Source organism: Poromitra crassiceps, assembly GCF_964638095.1.
Source record: "Poromitra crassiceps genome assembly, chromosome: 25".
Taxonomy (NCBI): domain Eukaryota; kingdom Metazoa; phylum Chordata; class Actinopteri; order Beryciformes; family Melamphaidae; genus Poromitra; species Poromitra crassiceps.
Genome location: NC_139649.1, coordinates 10,810,098 through 10,827,868, shown reverse-complemented (window position 1 = coordinate 10,827,868; position 17,771 = coordinate 10,810,098). Strand labels below are relative to the sequence as shown.

The following is a 17,771-nucleotide window of genomic DNA, read 5'->3' as shown; positions in this document are numbered from 1 at the left end:
CTAGGAGGAGATCCAGGGGTGTTTCAGGCACTGGGCGGCTGTGGCTCTCTTCTCTGGAAGCAGCTCCAGCATGGTCAGGAGGAAGGAGCTGAACTGGGCAGCTTCCTCTCCCGGCCACTCGTACTTATCCTGCAGGATTTCACACAAGCTCCACGGTTTGAGCTTCGAGATGCGCCGCAGTTGTCCTGGACAGGGTCAGAAGTCGGGTTAGACCAGTTGTCCTGGACAGGGTCAGAAGTCGGGTTAGACCAGTTGTCCTGGACAGGGTCAGAGGTCGGGTTAGACCAGTTGTCCTGGACAGGGTCAGAAGTCGGGTTAGACCTACCGTAGTTGTCCTGGACAGGGTCAGAAGTCGGGTTAGACCAGTTGTCCTGGACAGGGTCAGAAGTCGGGTTAGACCAATTGTCCTGGACAGGGTCAGAAGTCGGGTTAGACCAGTTGTCCTGGACAGGGTCAGAAGTCGGGTTAGACCAGCTGTCCTGGACCGGGTCAGAAGTCGGGTTAGACCAGTTGTCCTGGACAGGGTCAGAAGTCGGGTTAGACCAGTTGTCCTGGACAGGGTCAGAAGTCGGGTTAGACCAGTTGTCCTGGACAGGGTCAGAAGTCGGGTTAGACCAGTTGTCCTGGACAGGGTCAGAAGTCGGGTTAGACCAGTAGGTTCCTCCCCGACCACAAATACAGGGAAGGGGGGGGGGTTGTTTTGTTTTCCTTTATTTTCCTTGCAGATTTAATTTCATTTGGTTGTTCAATAATGTTTTTGTCCATTAATTCTTCGTTTAAATGTAATAAAGCAATATATCCCAGTTTCCCCTATCATTGAATAGGTGGAAGGGGCGACTCGCATACCACTTTCACACCAATGACCAGGGCCAGGCTTACTTGACCCATGTTCAAATCATCTTTTGTCAGTTTCACACCAAGTCAGTGAACACTTGTTAATCGCTGGCCATGACAATTTAGATGGTTCTGTCCCGGGAGAGATGCATAACCATTGCGTAACAATAGCAACCCGGGTGGTGCAATTCACATTGTAATCAACCCATGTCTCTGGCCCATGCAACAAGCCAAGTCGGGCAATGCACGTTAACCCTTTCAAACACAAAAACACAACCTGGGTGGGGCGTCTGGGTAGGGTAGAGGTCAAAGCACTAGCTACCACTGCGGAGACACGGGTTCAATTCTCGGCTTGGTCAGACGTTCCTACAGACACAATTGGCCGTGTCTGCGGGTGGGAAGCTGCTGGGGTATGAGTCCTGGTTGCTGCACTAGTGCCTTCTCTAGTCAGTCAGGGCACCTGTTCAGGGGGGGAGGGGAATTGGGGGGAATATAGCGTGATCCTCCTACGCGCTATGTCCTGCTGGTGAAACTCCTCGCTGTCGGGTGAAAAGAAGCGGCTGGCAACTGCACAGTGCACATGCATCGGAGGAAGCATGTGCTAGTCTACGGCTCTCCCCAGATCGGCAGAGGGGGTGGAGCAACAACCGGGACAGCAGGGGGAATTGGCCAAGTACAACTGGGGTGAAAATGGGAGGGGAGAATGTCACTAGTCTGGGTTTCAATGAGTTCAAAGTCACATGATGGTCTGAGGCTTTCCCACCCTGACAAGAATCTAATTCTTAATTCTTAATTCTATGACCGCATGACCTATCAGCTATTGGCACTGTCTCTCTCTTTACTTTACTTTACTTTATTGTTCATTTGGACAGGACAATGCACATTAAAAGACAGTTATACACGTACAGAATCATCCGTACGGGACAACGGTAAAAGTGCCGGGGTTAGCCGAAGCTAATTTTCACCCGCAGTCCTCGGGACATAAACAACTAAAAAACTACAAGATAAATACAGAAAACTGGAATAAAAAAGCAATATAGTAAAAATGCACAAGGGATAAAAAATACATACACAAGGGATAACAATACATACACGGAAAACAAAAGCAATACTCACAAACAGATAAGATAATAAAATAATAAAAAGGCTATTAGTTATGGGTGCACTGTTGTGTCTCTCTCTCTCTTTTAGACCGACTACACTTAATGAGATGCAAACAGACAATCAGGACAGCTCGGTCCTTATGTACGTGTTACCTTGATGGTTGAAAAAGCGCTTGGAATTTCTCCCTGAGAGCGCAAACTGGGATGGAAGCGGTCCCAGCAGCTCCATGATGTGGGCAATGTGGTCTGGAGGGACACAGGCAGATGTGGTGTGTTGAGCACATTTCGTTCAATCAACAGGAAGGACAAACAGAGGACGGCCACGGAGTAAACAAACCTTCCTCTCGGGAGAAGGTGTCCCCTGACTGGGGCTCGAATAGATACTCCCCTGTCGCCAGCTCGAAAGCCTACATGAGACACACACAATGGGACAAAAGCATGGCGGTGACACATCTAGAAACAGCCATCTTGGACTGTGAAAGAGGCACGAAGAACAATATCTCCTAAAGGCATGTCTGTATATTAGTAGGGGTGTCACGATATTTCGTCGCACGATATATCGCGATATCGAAACGTCACGATATGCATATCGTCAGAAAAAAATGATATCGTAAAAAAAAAAAAAAAAAAATTTTTTTTTGCTCCTGAATAATAATAGAACAAATTTAGCAGAATCAACACGCATGAGTGAGGGGGTAGACTACTACTGGCATGGCAAAACAGCTCAAGGGGTACATAAGATTACATAAGTTTAGGGACCATTGAGCATGAGTTATTTAAGAAATAGATTGTATACTTTATTTTTCTTTCACCATGCAACAAACATTTAGTTTGTGACAGTGTGACACATTCTATTGCAAGAGAAGCATTATCTTCCATGTTGTTTTCTAGTTATTATAATAACAATTTCCAAAAACAGCATTTTGTTTTGTATTTTGTGTATTTCAAATGAAAGACTATTTTTCCAGTATTTTCCCAGGGCTCCCTTGAAAAGAGGTTTCGATTTCAACGGGACTCACATGGTTAAATAAATGATAAATAAATACATAAAAATTATTTACTTTTGTTAAATCGTATCGTTATCGTGAACCCAATATCGTGTATCGTATCGTATCGTATCGTGAAATTAGTGTATCGTGACACCCCTAGTAAATAACGCCGTGCTGCTCTGCTCACCATACAGGCGGTGCTCCAGATATCGGCCGCTATGCCGTAGTCGGCGCCGATCAGAACCTCCACCGAGCGGTACTGACACGTCTGGATGTCTTCAGTGAAATGTTTATGCTGCAAGACAACACATGCCCCCAAAAAAGGAATTTAGTCAGCAAATACAATATTTATATTATAATAATATAAATATAACATATATCATAATATATATCATAATAATATACCAAGAAAGAGTTTGAGCTAATTAGACGTCTCCCAAAGGGCCTCGACGCGCTAACAAATCACTTCAAGACGAGCGTTAATTTGAAAAGAGGAATACAGGAAATGATGGCATATGGGAATATATAGTTTCCTTGACCTCGGCTGTGCAATCATGACCGCAACAAGCAAACATCAGCAACCTATTTAACCTGCTACAAGTAATTGTAGACCTCTCACTCCAAATCTAAATAAACAAGAATAAAATACATACGAGTACATGTGTTTTCATAATTTCCCAAATAGCGAATTCACACTTCACTTAACCCATTGATACCTGATGCAGCATTTGCGTGTATATCCCTCATTTGTGTGCGTATCCCTTTAAGACCGCGAACCGCGTTAACGCGGTTCGCGGTCTTAAAGGGATACACACGCAAATGCTGCATCAGGTATCAATGGGTTAACACAATCATACCTAAGTTAAATGTAGCTCTATACTGACCTACTATTTCTATAGTTTGTATTTATTTATTTATTTATTTGAGAAATGAGAAGCATAACAGAAAATAGTGGGCAGTGCTCAAATCTGCAAAAAGCAGAGAGGTGGTGCATCTCTCTGCAGCCCACACATCTGTGTCTGGAAACAGATTTGCAGCCTGTCTTTTTCACTGGAGGGCACTGCAAATGCGGCCATGACATTATGCTCTGCAGGATGCGCTTGTCACATTGGATTTTCTCATATTGAATGTTTTCTAAATCAGACAGGACATGCTTCTAAATCTTTTTTATGGCATTTCCGCTTTTACCAGACAATACAGTTGAAAGAGACAGGCAAGAGGGAAGAGAGAGGGGGATGACATGTGACAAAGGACCCAGGGCGGTCTGGGTTCATTTTTACTGGTTTAAACAATAGGCGTGATAAATGCACTATTTCAGTCAAAAGAGGATATTTTAGATATGGCCTAGATTACAGAATCAAATGATTTGATTCTAAAACACTATATATTCCCATAAATATTCCCAGAGAATACTTTGCTGCTTATGTCCTCTAATTTGGCAAGTTAATGAATTAATTTTCCTTTCTTTTTTTTATGGTTGGTAGCTCATTTTGGAACAAGACTTTTTTCAATTATAACATCGGTTGATTGTAGAAATCTTTGTTGGAATAGTCAGTTAGTCACTCACCACCCAGCAGGCATTTCCCAGGTCAGCAATCTTGATGAAGATTTGATCAGCGTTCTGCGGCGTCAGTAGGTTCAGCAGCACATCCGAGTCACTAATCCCTAAAACACATGAAAAATAGAAGAGTTCCACTCAACCTCCTTGCATCTGCTGGCCACGAATATAAGCTTTGAGTGTATTGATGTTGCTACGGTGTATTTAATCTATTCAGTAACTTGTGTAAACACACTATCAAAGTCATGCAGAACTGTCTAAACATTAACGTGTCGCAGGTTGAGGCAGGGCCCAGACTCCTATCACCATGGACAGTTGAGAAAAAACAAAGACATGCTTATTCTTACACAAGTTTATATATAGGAAACATGATCTTCCAGTCACCCTTCAGTATATGTTCATTCCCACCACAAATGTCCATTCATATCAAACAAGACACAGCAAGAACAATCTACCGGTACTCTTACTGCGCACACGGACTTCAAGGCACCAATTCAACATCACTTTTAGAGGTCCTAAGCTTTGGAGTGAATTAAGCCTACCGCTAAGATCAATGTCCTCTTATTCTGCTTTCAAAAAGCGCCTGAAGAAACATCTACTGTCCTCCTGATCCCTGTACTCATCCTTCTCTGACAGGTTTTGACAACTTTTCTCTAACAGACTTTGTTTTCCTCTTAGCCTTCATGTTTTTGCTTCAGATACAAATGACCTTATTTTTGCTGCTTTGCTGATTTAACATGTGGTTTTTCTTTTTTTGTGTTTTTTTGTTGAGTGTTTAGCCTGCATGTCATGAAATTGATATGAGCAGGTGTGGAACTCTGTACAAGCCTGCAAAGGCTTCGTTCCCACCTTGCACAGATTTGTACCTAAATTTGTGCTAAAACAAATAAACTAAACTAAACTAAGACACAAACGAAACAGCACGACACGGACCATGTGGAGAGGCTGGCGATGATGGGGGCGGCTGCTCTCTGCCTGCAGTCTTGACAGGAGGATCTGGGCGGCTGTGGTGAATGTGTGGAGGAGTGGAGTCCAGGCTGTCCTCCAGCAGCAGAGTCTGCCTCCTTAAAGTTTGGGAGTCGGGACCTGGAAGCTTAGAGGGACTGGCGGGGCTATGGGTGCTAGAGGGAGCAGTGACATCGGAAAACGTCACGTGAGGTTTGTCCCTGTGATTGTGGTCGGTTAGGCTCTCCTGTCCTCGTCGGCTCCTCTCCTTCCTCCTCAGCCGCTTAATGGGGCTCCTGGACACCTTGCCGGACTACGGGGGGGGGGGACAGGTCGGTTTGGTGGGAAACAACCAGAGGTGAGCGTGTGGGACAAGATCAACCTTACTAAAGCACTCTCAATGACAACGAGTTCAGGCCCATTTCAGAAGTGCAGCAAATCGTGCAAGTTGATGTTGCAGTGTCATCAGAAGTAGAAAACACAAAGTTATCATTTTAAAACCGACACAAGTTCCCTCCTAAAACACTCTGCGCCGTCACTCCACACACACACAACATTCAAATGTTAAAGGTGCATTACGTAATTCATGACCGGCTGTTAGACCTCTATTGGTGACCTGTAAGAAATGCAACATCGCTAGAACTTCTCTCCTCCTGCACATGTCTATGGCAAACCAACCCTCTGCAAGCACGCCCCCTCCGCCCTCATACTGGACTGTAATTGACACAAATAATAGGGTCACATTTTCACGTTAGAGAAAGTAAGCTTGCTTAAAGTGTGGGTGAGTACAGGCCAGAAAGTGAGTTTAGAAATCATGAAATTTCAGCACTGAACCCTATCAACCCCCTGCATATATAATATGGTCCTTTTATGCTACGCATATGGGACAGTAAAAAAAAATATATTTTTCGAAATATTTTAGATGCGGCACCTCAGGTGCAATCAAGATGCAGTGAGAAGGTACAAGTTCAAAGGCAAAGCATAACAGCCATCTTACCCACTCCCCAAGAGTATGGAAAACCCCAGTCAACTTCCCCAATAAGTTGGAGAAACTCTAAGAACGCCATGAGAAGAGGGGTGAAGAGGCACAGATCATGAGTAACACTAATGTTTGATTAAAAAGTTAAATGAATTAGGTGATCAATCATGAGTTGAAGCAACCAACAATCGGTCTCTCAAGAAACCGTGTTCGTCAAGTATAGGTTCCACACCTGTTTATCTCTTGGGCTGCTGCTCACTGGCATTGGTAGAAGGGGGGGGGGGGGGATATCAGCAGGGGGCAAAGAGGCACCAAATGTGAACAGAGACAGTGAGAAACACTACAGCAGTGCAATTATTTCTCAAAAGAATTTGTTAGAGCCATGTAATCAGCAACACAGTTCCTCCATCGGCCTGTTTCTGTGCACACAGTCAGTGACACATATTCCTCGGTCATTTCAGATTGGACAGACAGAAAGCCAATCTAAAAGCCGTGGGAGGGACAGGGTGGACGCCTGCACGGCACGCAGCATCACTAACCTGAAGAGCCGGTGAAAGCGGGACACACCGGCAACTGCCACAGCTTGGTGTCGGCCGCCAGTTCCTGGATGTAAACCTCGTCCACTCTTAAAAGGATGTTCTCTGGCTTGATGTCTGTGTGGATAATCTTGCATTTAGTGTGCAAGTAGTCTAAGCCCTGGAGAACCTGTGACATGGAATACAAATGGAGTTAATGTCAGTCCGCTACAGAGCACAAACAAGAGGATAATCTGTTGGGGGGGAGGATTTTCAGACGGGACGGAGGGGACGTGGACACCTGTCGGACGATGCTCTTGACGCAGGGCAGCGGCAGGCCAGTGTAGTTGGATTTGATGATCCACTTCAGCAGCTGGTGGCCCAGCACCTCCAGGACCATGCACACATCTGGTGAGCAGCCACATCAAGGACAGACTTCCATGTGTCACAGTGTTGAGTAGCAGCAGTTGTTCATGTCTTCAGGCCATTATAAAACACTGGAGGAAGTGTGGCATGGACTACGTGTGCACGCTCTACCTGCTTTTCATAGATACCGTTTTTTTTCTGATAGCGTCGTGTAACCGAATGAATGTGAGTCCTCGTGAGTCCCGAGTGGTAGCGTGTAAGTTGGTTAAACTCAGTATAAAGGCACGTTAATCAGCTCCGTCAACTTGCGCCAAGGGAGCTAGCTCTCTTGGTGCAGTGGTTAGCGTGCAGTGATGGGCAAGCTACTTGGAAAATGTAGTAAGATAAGCTATCAGTTACTCTCGATTAAATATAGCTAAACTACATTGAAGCTATCCCCAGAGAAATGTAGCAAGCTAAGCTACGAGCAACATGGCAAAAGCAGCTTGCTACATCAAAGCTACTTTTTTTCTCACATTTAATCAACTTCATGTCAAAGAACAACTTTCCACCAAACAAATAGGCAGGCAAAAACAATCTAATTTTGATTGTTTATTATAATGTAAAACACAATGAAACTCTCACTGGCACAATATTCAAAAACAGACAATAAAACCTGAACGTCTTCTTCATCACTGCCAGTGGCTCCCTCTGGCTCTGTCATCTTTCAAAGTTTGTTGCTGATGTGACTTCGCCAGCACATGACATATTTTGCCCTACCCTTAACCAATCGTCAGTCTTCATTGCCTAAACACAACCCAATCAGAGGCAGAGTAGTGCCTGGTCTTGCTGCAAGAGAGGCAAAGATGCTAAAAAGCAAGGATGAGACAACAACACTTGTTGTCTGTCATAATGGAACTGGAAGTGATTTATTGGCTACACAGTCACACTTGACATATGCAATGTCTTCTCCTGTTTAATCCAAACCGCAGCAGAAATCTCCACTCCGTGCTTTGCTCATGGATTTTCTCTGGCAAGTAGCTTGTAGCTTTTGCGGGAAGCTACAAGCTACTTGGGTCTATAAATAGCTTAGCTACTGAAAAAGCTACTTGGTTCAAAAGTAGTGAAGCTACCATCAAGCTACTGAGAAACGTAGTTAAGCTATGTAGCTTCGCTACTTGTAGCAAGCTACTGCCCAACACTGTTAGCGTGTCCGCCTTGCAAGCCGAAGGTCGCAAGTTCGAATCCACCCCTGGGCAAGCCCTTAACATGGGTTACTGCAATTACCATCAAACACAGCGCCGTTACACTAACTATAGAGACACTGCACTAACTATAGAGACACTGCACTAACTATAGAGACACTGCGGAGCGCGTCATCATTCAGAAACCACGCCCCAAAACGGGGGGAAACAAACCCCCCCCCCCCAATCCTGGCGTTCTCCTGTGTCGCGTGCATGGTCGCGTGTTGCACACAAAGATCATATATACGGAAGATGAACACTCCAACTTACTTCCTTGACAGCTAGATCCACATTTTTCAATTCTCAATGGCTTCCTTGTTTTGCTCGGGAGTACAAAAAAACTTTAATTGGCGATTTTTTACATTTGTTGTCTGTGCAGCCCACCACACAACATGTGTGTGTGTGTGTGTGTGTGTGTGTGTGTGTGTGTGTGTGGACACATTCTTGTGACCACAATAATTCAAGAACAATGCATGATAGAAACTTCATATGTACACCACAGGTTCCCCCTATAGAGTCAATTATCTGATTTTGGAGCACCTTGTCACATTAATTTGCATAATAAAGAGGAACAACTATTCTTCAAACCACTATAATTACATTATGTGGTAATTAACACATTCGTGGACATTAATTAATGAACTCAGTAGCATAGCTGGTTATGTTTAATATAATGATGGTGATTATGGCAGGACATGAGGCAGCTCAAGCACCTCCTGTTTTGTGAAGGATACGTTCTCCACTCACTCCAGAGATCCTGAAGTCATCAATGAGCTGCACAACGTTTTCACGTTTAGCATCTTTAGGATCACTGTCCCTTACCTGGTGACAATATAATGAAGAGTGTACAAACACTGTAAAACATCACAATAATCAGCCAAAAAACTAAAATGTAGTCCAAATGGTAAATGTGTAAGGTAATCATACTGTAATCAAATGATCTTATATGATCTAGAAAGATAACAGCCTGTATTACGCTATTATATTACTTGGCAAATGCAGGTCAAAATAAAGAAGCATCAGTATAAGGTGCCGCGATGTGACAGTGAGGGATTCTGGCGGTTCAGTCCTTAATTAACTGAACAATTAACAAACAATTAACTGAACTGCTAAGAGGCTGAGCCACCACCACCACCACAGTGGGAGGGCCTCATTTGTGCTGACCAGACACTCCAAAAAACCATAAACAACACTACAGCCAAATATACTATACACGTAACTATTATGTAATTATCTCACAAGACCAGGAGAAGGGCTCACTGACACATCTCAGAAGTTTGATCTCATCCAGTGCCGTCTCTGTGAACGTCGGAGCGCTCTTCACCACCTTCAGGGCAACAAAACGCCTCTTCCTGCATACAAGTCATTATGGCAGAAGGCTACTTAAATTGTATATTACATATCAGAATGACCCATGTTCAATGATCAATTTCTGCAGCAGCAGCACTTACACCATATCCCAGCAGAGCCATACAGTAGAGAAATGACCCCATCCCAACTTTTTGACCACCTGGTAGCGGTCGATGAAGATCTCTCCCACTTCCACGGGATAGTAGCCGCCTACAAGAGAATCAGAGTGAACAACACCCAGAATCCAGAGTGCTGAAATGTGGCTGTTGCTGCGGCGCCACTGACTTACCTATGCAGTAATCATCGGGATTCTCCTGCTGCTCATCATCAGATGATCCCAGCAGCTCAGGTGAACTGGGGTGGGAATGTCCAGCTGGGGGGCTGTGAGTGGGTACGCTGGGCGTGAGGAGAGGTGCGGGAGTCCCGGGACTCACCGCTGTGTCTGGGCCAGGGGGAGAGCTGTGCCTGACGGGTGATGACTTAGCAGCGCTGGACGAACGCAGGGAAAGGGCTGAGATGGCAGCAGCGTATGACGATGACATGTTCAGATGGACCCTGAGGAGTTAAGAAGACAGCTGAGGAGGACAGGTCCAGATGACAGTGGCACTCAGGGAGAGAGAGCTGCAACACAAAGGCAGATCCTTTTCAAAAATAGGTGCTGCTGTCATAAGCGGCCTGAGTCAGCCATACATGTTGGTACACTATTATGACTGAACTGAAATGAGAGTTCACCAGCTGTAACGTCTCTGGCAGTGGCAGCCAGGTTCTCCTTTTAGCAAATTGTTTCCAATGGACTGTTTGCAGTGACATTTCAAAGGGGCCAGTGAATGTGTATGTTTATTTTTAGCTGGATGAATGGCATGTCAACGTAAATAGCAACTGAAACTGGCCCAGCTGCAACTGAGCTCTCACTGCTCTGCCTGATATTACACGGACGGACAGCCCTGCTGCAGTAACGCCATGCTAGTAGTAAACATGGGTGGTAATTCAAAGCAACGTTAACGTGACAGCCTAATTCATGTTCTTACGTTGCCTGGCTGAGATACAAGAATCTGGCGGGAGATAGTAATTATTTTGTAGACTATTCAATTAATCGATACAGTAACATATTATTGTCTAATATCCACCGCTTTCGGTTGCTAGCTGGCTAGGCGAGCTCAGTCTGTGTTGTTGAGGATTTCAGCAACAGATAGCATCTGTGTGAGTCTGACCTGGCTGACACATGTGGAGACAACAGCAATGTCAAGTCAGCAGACGTAAGGTGAATAGAACCGGACGTTACGCGACTTTGCTTTCAAAATAAAATCATAAAATGTGTACTACTGGGCGTACCAACTCTCACTGACAGCGACAGACACAACACACAACCAACAAAGATTTTTTGTTTTCACCGTGTAACACCTGCACCAGTGCCTCCATTCTGGAGCTTATTACATGGGACAGCTGGTAGGCTAAACATAACTGGAAATACACATGACATTCTGGTGTTTCTTTATCGGCATGCTATAACAACATGCATGTAAAAAGATGGCCTTCTGCAGACTGAGTACAATACACATCTGCACATTATATAGGTTATATTCTACTTTAATATTTGCCATAATTGCCATTTTCTTGTGTTTTTTTGCCATTTTCTTGCCCTTTTTATATACCTCTATAGTTTTCTAATCGCGTTAGTACGGTTTTATTTTGAAAATTTTCAGCGGAAGTCTTACTGTTTATTATGACGGGCTAACTGTCAGTAGACAAAAGAAAACTTGTTAATTCTCACTAGCGCTACTTGTTTTCGCAACTGGCTGTCCGGGTTTTACAATAACGCAGCGAGCCTGTTCACAACACTTCACAGCCCCACAGTTGTGTTCGTCATAGTCCGCCTAACGTTACTCACCGCAGTGTCTACTGTTTCCAGTCCGTTTTAATTAAAGAGTCCGGGTTTGACCGCAGTGCCGCATCAGCGTCCCCCGCCTGCTCTACTCTGCGTCCGCTTTAAAAATAGCGGAGCAACCGAGAGCAAACACTGCAGCTCCAGGAATAGCAATATGCCTACTACATGTACACAAAGCTGTCTGGTTTTCAGGAAGTTAGGATGCTTGAGGAGTTTGTTTTAGTTGGTTTAGTTTTTGAAAAAGATAATGCTACCTAAATATCACTGCAAATCCCTATGGACATTTTATAGGAAAGTTGGTCTACAATAGACTGCTCGTCAATCATATTTTTCCAATCGCTTGTGGAGGTTCAAGGAAAAATATATTTCAGTCAGAGAAGAAGGGTCACAGCTGTTTAATTCAGAGCGCCCCAAATCCCTCCAGTGACCCCCCCCCCCTTCTAAATAACGAACAGTCCCTTAATAACTAATCATATTTATCGGGATTTCCCTGATAATATTTATCAGGATTTTTACTTTGGAGGACGGACTATGGACACAAAGATTTTCCATATTAGAGTAAGCTCTTTTTTCTTTTCTTCTTTTAGATATTAGCTACTGTAATTTATCCACAAAAAGTCACTCTGTACTTGACTTAGGAAACTGGCAGCTTTGTTGATATTAAGGACCATCCAGGAGTTGCAAGTCTGATTATTTCAAATAACCATCAAAAAAAGTCTGACATCGTGTTAATTTCAACATGACACTTTATTTAGTAGAATGAATGCACCATCTCATACATACAGTATAGGGCAGACCAGGTCACCTTATTTCATAGGCCTGGTTATGAAGAAGGGAGGGAATGAGAAAACAGCTGCGCATAAGTATCTAAAAAACAAAATTAATACAATTCATACTGCTGAGTGAAATGCTTTCAACATTTGTTACCAATTCTCTCACTGGCGAGAAGGAGCTAGATACTGTAGCTACAAAATTTTATAGGTTCATAAATATACAATATAGTTTGAATAGATTTGCTTTAGAGCTAAATTTATAATCATTTATTTTCAACTTACAGAGTACATTATATGAAAAATACATTTACGACCCCCAGTGCACAGCAGTTTGGTCTTTGATTTCAGGTTATACCAGCTGGAAGAAGATATAAGAAGCTGAGATACTGAATTAATTTGAACACATCAGACAGTGGAAGAAACCAGGTGACATTCCACGCTGTGCTACAGTTCCTACTAGAGTAGAAAACAACATCGTCATACAGTATGAGACTTTAACACACCTAAAAAAAATACATTCAAATGAGTTTGAGATGGTTAAATACATCAAATGGAAAAAATCTGTTATTAAAAAGGCTTTTCAAAATAAAAACTGCTTAGTTCTGTTTACACCACAACAATTATTTTCAGTTTCCTTGAGATCATTTCTTACTCTTGGATTTTCTTACTGATGTTTACATTTCAGAGTGGTATCAAGATTACAATCTGGAAATACAGTATGAAACACATAGCTACTCTGATTAAAAAATAAAATAAAAAAAATAAAAAATAAAATAAAAGGCAGGTTAATACAGAGAATGCACAATGACTGAGCTCATTAAGTTACTTGAAATCCTTACAATTACAAAAAATCAGACAGCATGAATTCTCACACACATTATTCTCTTCAGTAGTCGGGCATGAGACCTGCTCACACCATCGTGTAACGACTCCAGCAGCCCTATTCTGTTCACACTCTTTTCAACCAATTTAAATAGTGCTAACACTTTATTTGGGGGGGGTGGGGGTGGGGGGTTATTGCGACTAAATACTTCCTATGTGGTTAGTTCAAATATTACATTGTTAGTACGGGAATACAATATCAGCTTGAAACTCATCGATACACTCTATATACAGACCGACAACCAGGTAGAACCATCCGCAGACGTCGACAAGAACTTTCTTTCTTTTTTGCCATCTTGAAACCCTGTCTTGGTCCTCTCCTCTCTCTCTCTCTGTCTCTCAGTGACAATTTCCTAAGGAATTAAGGCTTACGATGTTCGTAAAGTGCTCTGCATGACACTCAGATCCTCCACGGCGAGATGGGGAGGCATCGATTTGAATTGAACCAAGTGAATTACTGTCACACAGTACAGTAATGTGCTACCGCCATGCAGTAGGCCTCATACATAGCAGTTAGAACTGGTCTAACTCTTCTTTCATGCCAGCACAGAGAAAGCTACATTTATCAACCAGCACTGAGTTGAGAGGGGGGGGAAAAATCACAATAAATGACATCATTCCGAATACCCTAATTTTGTGATACCGTGACCTGCTTTCATTTCTTTGATTGGAGAGTAAGCCCAGGAAGGCTTAATGCTAGCATTACAGATGATTAGAAAGCACTTTCACATTTTAACAAAGGTTTCGTTTTCGTTTATTAAAACCTGTAGGCACTCCCGTCCGCTACTCCGATAAACAGTCCGTGGCCCGTTTCATTGATCAAACGTGGGAAAATACTAATGACTGTGAAATGAACGTCTAATGAGGACTGGAACATGTATTTGCTGCTCTATAGTTTTGTTCACAAACACACATCCACCGGCATGTCTAAATACTTCTCCAATGATGTGAGCTCATATAACATCTTTGTATATCACAATGACTAATCAGCAATAAATTACCTCTTTCATATAACTATTCGTCTTTAGGTCTCAGAAGATACAAAATAGTAATTTAGAGTTTTATATATTCTGTAAAAAAGTATACCTTGGGGGAGATTTTTCAGCAAATTTTCTGCTCACGTCGGACCAGGAATACGATGCGGTATATATGAAGTACAGCAGGACCGTGTTGTTGTTAGATGCTCTGACAGGAGTTAAGTCGACTCCCAGACAGTGCACGTCCACGCCGAGACACTGGGCTGGAGGTCATACACTGTTGGGCTCAATTATAAGAGGGGGGTGTTCGCCAAGGCTTTTTTTCTGACTGTACAGCTACAGGTTGTCGTTGATTTCAGTCTTTTTCTGCTGAGGTTGCCATGTTTTGCTTAGCTTTTGAGGTCACATTATTATGTCTGCTCGTGTGTGCGTGACTGTGCGTGGGTGTGAGTGAGTGTAGGAGTGCTACAGTGTGTTTGGACATCTGTGTGTGTGTGTGTGTGTGTGTGTGTGTGTGTGTGTGTGTGTGTGTGTGTGTGTGTGTGTGTGTGTGTGTGTGTGTGTGTGTGTGTGAGTCCTGCTGCTTCACACCAGGGTGCCTGGGTCTGCACTGGGTTCCTTTGGGGTCACCTCTTGCATCTGTGGATGAGGAGGAGGCTCCTGATAGAGAGAGAACTCCACTGACCTGTTAGGGAGACGAGGCTAATCAATACAGCACCCTGAAAGCAACAGGCATGTAGTGAAGGGTCAAACCAGGATTATAAGAAATATTCATCGTGATCTAAATAAATAGTGTGAATCAAGGTCAGACATATTCAGTGTTGGGCAAGTTACTGAAAATTGGTAATTAGTTACAGTTACTAGTTACTTCTCTCAAAAGGTAATTTAATTACTTTAAAGTTACCAGTTACTTCAAAGTAATTAGTTACTAGGGAAAGTAACTTTTGCATTACTTTTAAAAGTCTGCTTTGATTGTCTTATTAATGCACACATTATGTTAGTGTTGCCCTGCCACGGTGAGGCATTGAACATTCACTTATTGGGGAGGCTTATAGCATATCAAGGTCATTAGCCTCTGGGGCTCTGGCTGCAGCTCTCTACCCGGACTAGGTCTGAGCATCAGAAACTGGGTAATCCTCTGAAGTTGTCCGTTATTTTCATGTCCTAAAGTAACTAGTAACTAGCCCAGTTACTATTTTAGTAACTGTAACTGAGTTACTGAATTTGAAAAAGTAATTCGTTAGATTACTAGTTACTGAAAAAAGTAGTTAAGTTACAGTAACTAGTTACTTAGTAACTAGTTACTCCCAACACTGGACATATTGCATTTCACCCTGTTCACATTTCATTTGTTGAGTTGTCAAATGTCTACTGTCCCTCATGGGCCACCGTGGGTGATTCACCCAGGGGGTTCTTTCTAGCATGCTTCTCTGGGTGAGAAAATTGGAGCCGTTTTTGATCAGAAAATGGACGCAGCCTGAAGAAGATGAAAAAAAGCTGCACCGACCGCTGCAGCAACAAAAAATAAAACCAATACTTCAAATAAAACATTGATGAGTAGAAGATAGTGTAAGGTATAAATTGAGTGTTTACTTGCCAATATGCAGTGTAAATGTATAATTTCATAATGAACAAAGACCAAACAGCTTCTACTATAGAAAACTGGGTCAAAAATGTCCTCTGAAAAAAAGTTAATTTCTCACCTTGGAATGAATTGTAGTAAGTAAGTTACGAGGGTAAGTTACTATAATAGGGTGTTTTGATCTTTTGGTTTGTTTCTATTAGTAGATGCTCGTCTATTATGATAACCCACTATAGCTCACCTATTTATTCACCATTACATTGAAGGCAAGCAGGTGTAAGAGAACCATAGGGACTAAATGAGAGAACTACTGACCTTCCATGCAGTGGGTGACCGTGGAAGCTGGCTGACTGGGTTATCTGAGCCCTGTGGAGGTTGGCCGGTTCACCTTGAACAGATTGGGCCTGGTGCACCAGGGGGTGGGGGTGCGAGAGGCGAGAGACCCCTGCGTCGTGGCCCTTTGAGGCGGCGGGAGGGTACCCCAGGGCGTTCCTCAGGTACCAGTCCCTCAGGCCCTCCAGTGCCAGGGCTTTGTGCAGGCTGCGCGTCGAGTCCTCCGGGGTGGGGAGAGAGAACTGCGGGGGCCTGCGGCTAAAGTTCGGGCCAGACAGCTCCGTCTGGTAGGGGTGCAGGTTGGGGATGGAAGACGTGGTGGTGCCCGAGGCGGGATGGGTGGACTCGTACGCCTGCAGCAGAATGGCGTCCTGCTGCAGGGGAATGAAGGGCCCGCAAGATTTGGTTCTGGTGACTTTGACCCGGCGCGGCTCGGCCTGGGACCCTCTGATCACCATGGGGCTGTAGGGGGGCGCGGCACTGGGCAGGTGCACCTGGGAGTGCGAGAAGCCGTTGGCGTGAGGAGGCACTGCCGCGGTGGAGGAGCGAGGAGAGGAGGCGTCCTGCCAGATCCTGCCCGTGGACTGGTACAGGTGGTGCTGCACTTGCATCTCTCTCTGCTGCTTCCCCCAGATATAGTCCATCAACAGCTCATTGTAGCCTCCCCCCGCCCCCCTGCCGCCACCCATGGACAGACGCATTTTGGCCTGTTCCGCCGAGCCACCGTCCGCTTGTCTCTCGGGGCTCCCCGGGTGAATCTGTCGCAGCTTGCCGTCGGTCAGCGTCTCTGAGCTCTTGTAGGGCCCTCCTCTGGGGGGCATCCCCCCGTTCCGGGACGCCGCCGGGTCCTCGGGGAGGCTGGAGCGATCCAGCAGGGCCTCGGAGCTGTTGCTGCGGCGGGCGCGGGAGCTGTACGGGCAACCCCGGCGGTCGGACGACGAGCCCTCCTGCGCCAGCGGGATCATCTGTGGGACGTCCAGGCCAGATCTGAGTCGGAGAGGGAGCACAAGAAGAGCCATCAGTGGAGAGGAATCAGGGGATTGGGAACCATCGATGAAGAAGAGCAGATGCGGGTTTTGCTGAAAACCGTGTAACTGCATTTCACAGAAAATCACTTAGGAGAGGACATGCTGACCTGATGAGCCAAAGCACTAACTGGTCAATAATATGACTAATCTGTGCTACAACTAAATCACTCGTCCATCCTCTTAGTCGTTGCAGTGGGTGAGAGCTGGAGCTGTAGATGTGCCACATGATGATGAGGCAGCAGAGAGGAGAGATTACCTGACGTGAACGCTGATGGGGGCAGTTCGGGCCACGAGCGGAGTAGCTGGAACACTTCTACCTTCGACATTCGATGCGCTCCTCGGTAGAGAGTGACTCGGGCTGTGCAAAGTGACACGAGAGGACACGGCTGTATTTTAACATTTATCACCGACACCGACACACACACACGCACGCACACACACACACACAC

General features: G+C 44.6%; 2 protein-coding genes across 2 annotated transcripts in view; both read right to left on the bottom strand.

The window, feature by feature from the left end:
• LOC310798101 (SRSF protein kinase 3-like) lies at nt 1–10,404 on the bottom strand (the record flags this gene model as incomplete). The annotated part of the gene is made up of 14 exons (XM_083660595.1): nt 1–185; nt 2,091–2,183; nt 2,275–2,344; nt 3,114–3,221; nt 4,494–4,591; nt 5,418–5,742; nt 6,427–6,483; nt 6,641–6,666; nt 6,948–7,113; nt 7,225–7,331; nt 9,247–9,334; nt 9,777–9,864; nt 9,964–10,072; nt 10,152–10,404. 14 exons carry the CDS (start codon nt 10,402–10,404, stop codon nt 1–3), a joined length of 1,773 nt encoding a protein of 590 aa, XP_083516721.1.
• Nucleotides 10,405–14,964: 4,560 nt separating this feature from the next.
• The window catches only part of ccdc120b (coiled-coil domain containing 120b), a gene marked incomplete at both ends in the record, with an annotated part of 7,222 nt that continues 4,415 nt past the window's right edge, over nt 14,965–17,771 (bottom strand). The window contains 3 exons of the mRNA XM_083660689.1: nt 14,965–15,064; nt 16,277–17,281; nt 17,579–17,680. Coding sequence (XP_083516815.1) covers nt 14,965–15,064; nt 16,277–17,281; nt 17,579–17,680 — 1,207 coding nt within the window. The remainder of the gene's footprint in view (nt 15,065–16,276; nt 17,282–17,578; nt 17,681–17,771) is intronic.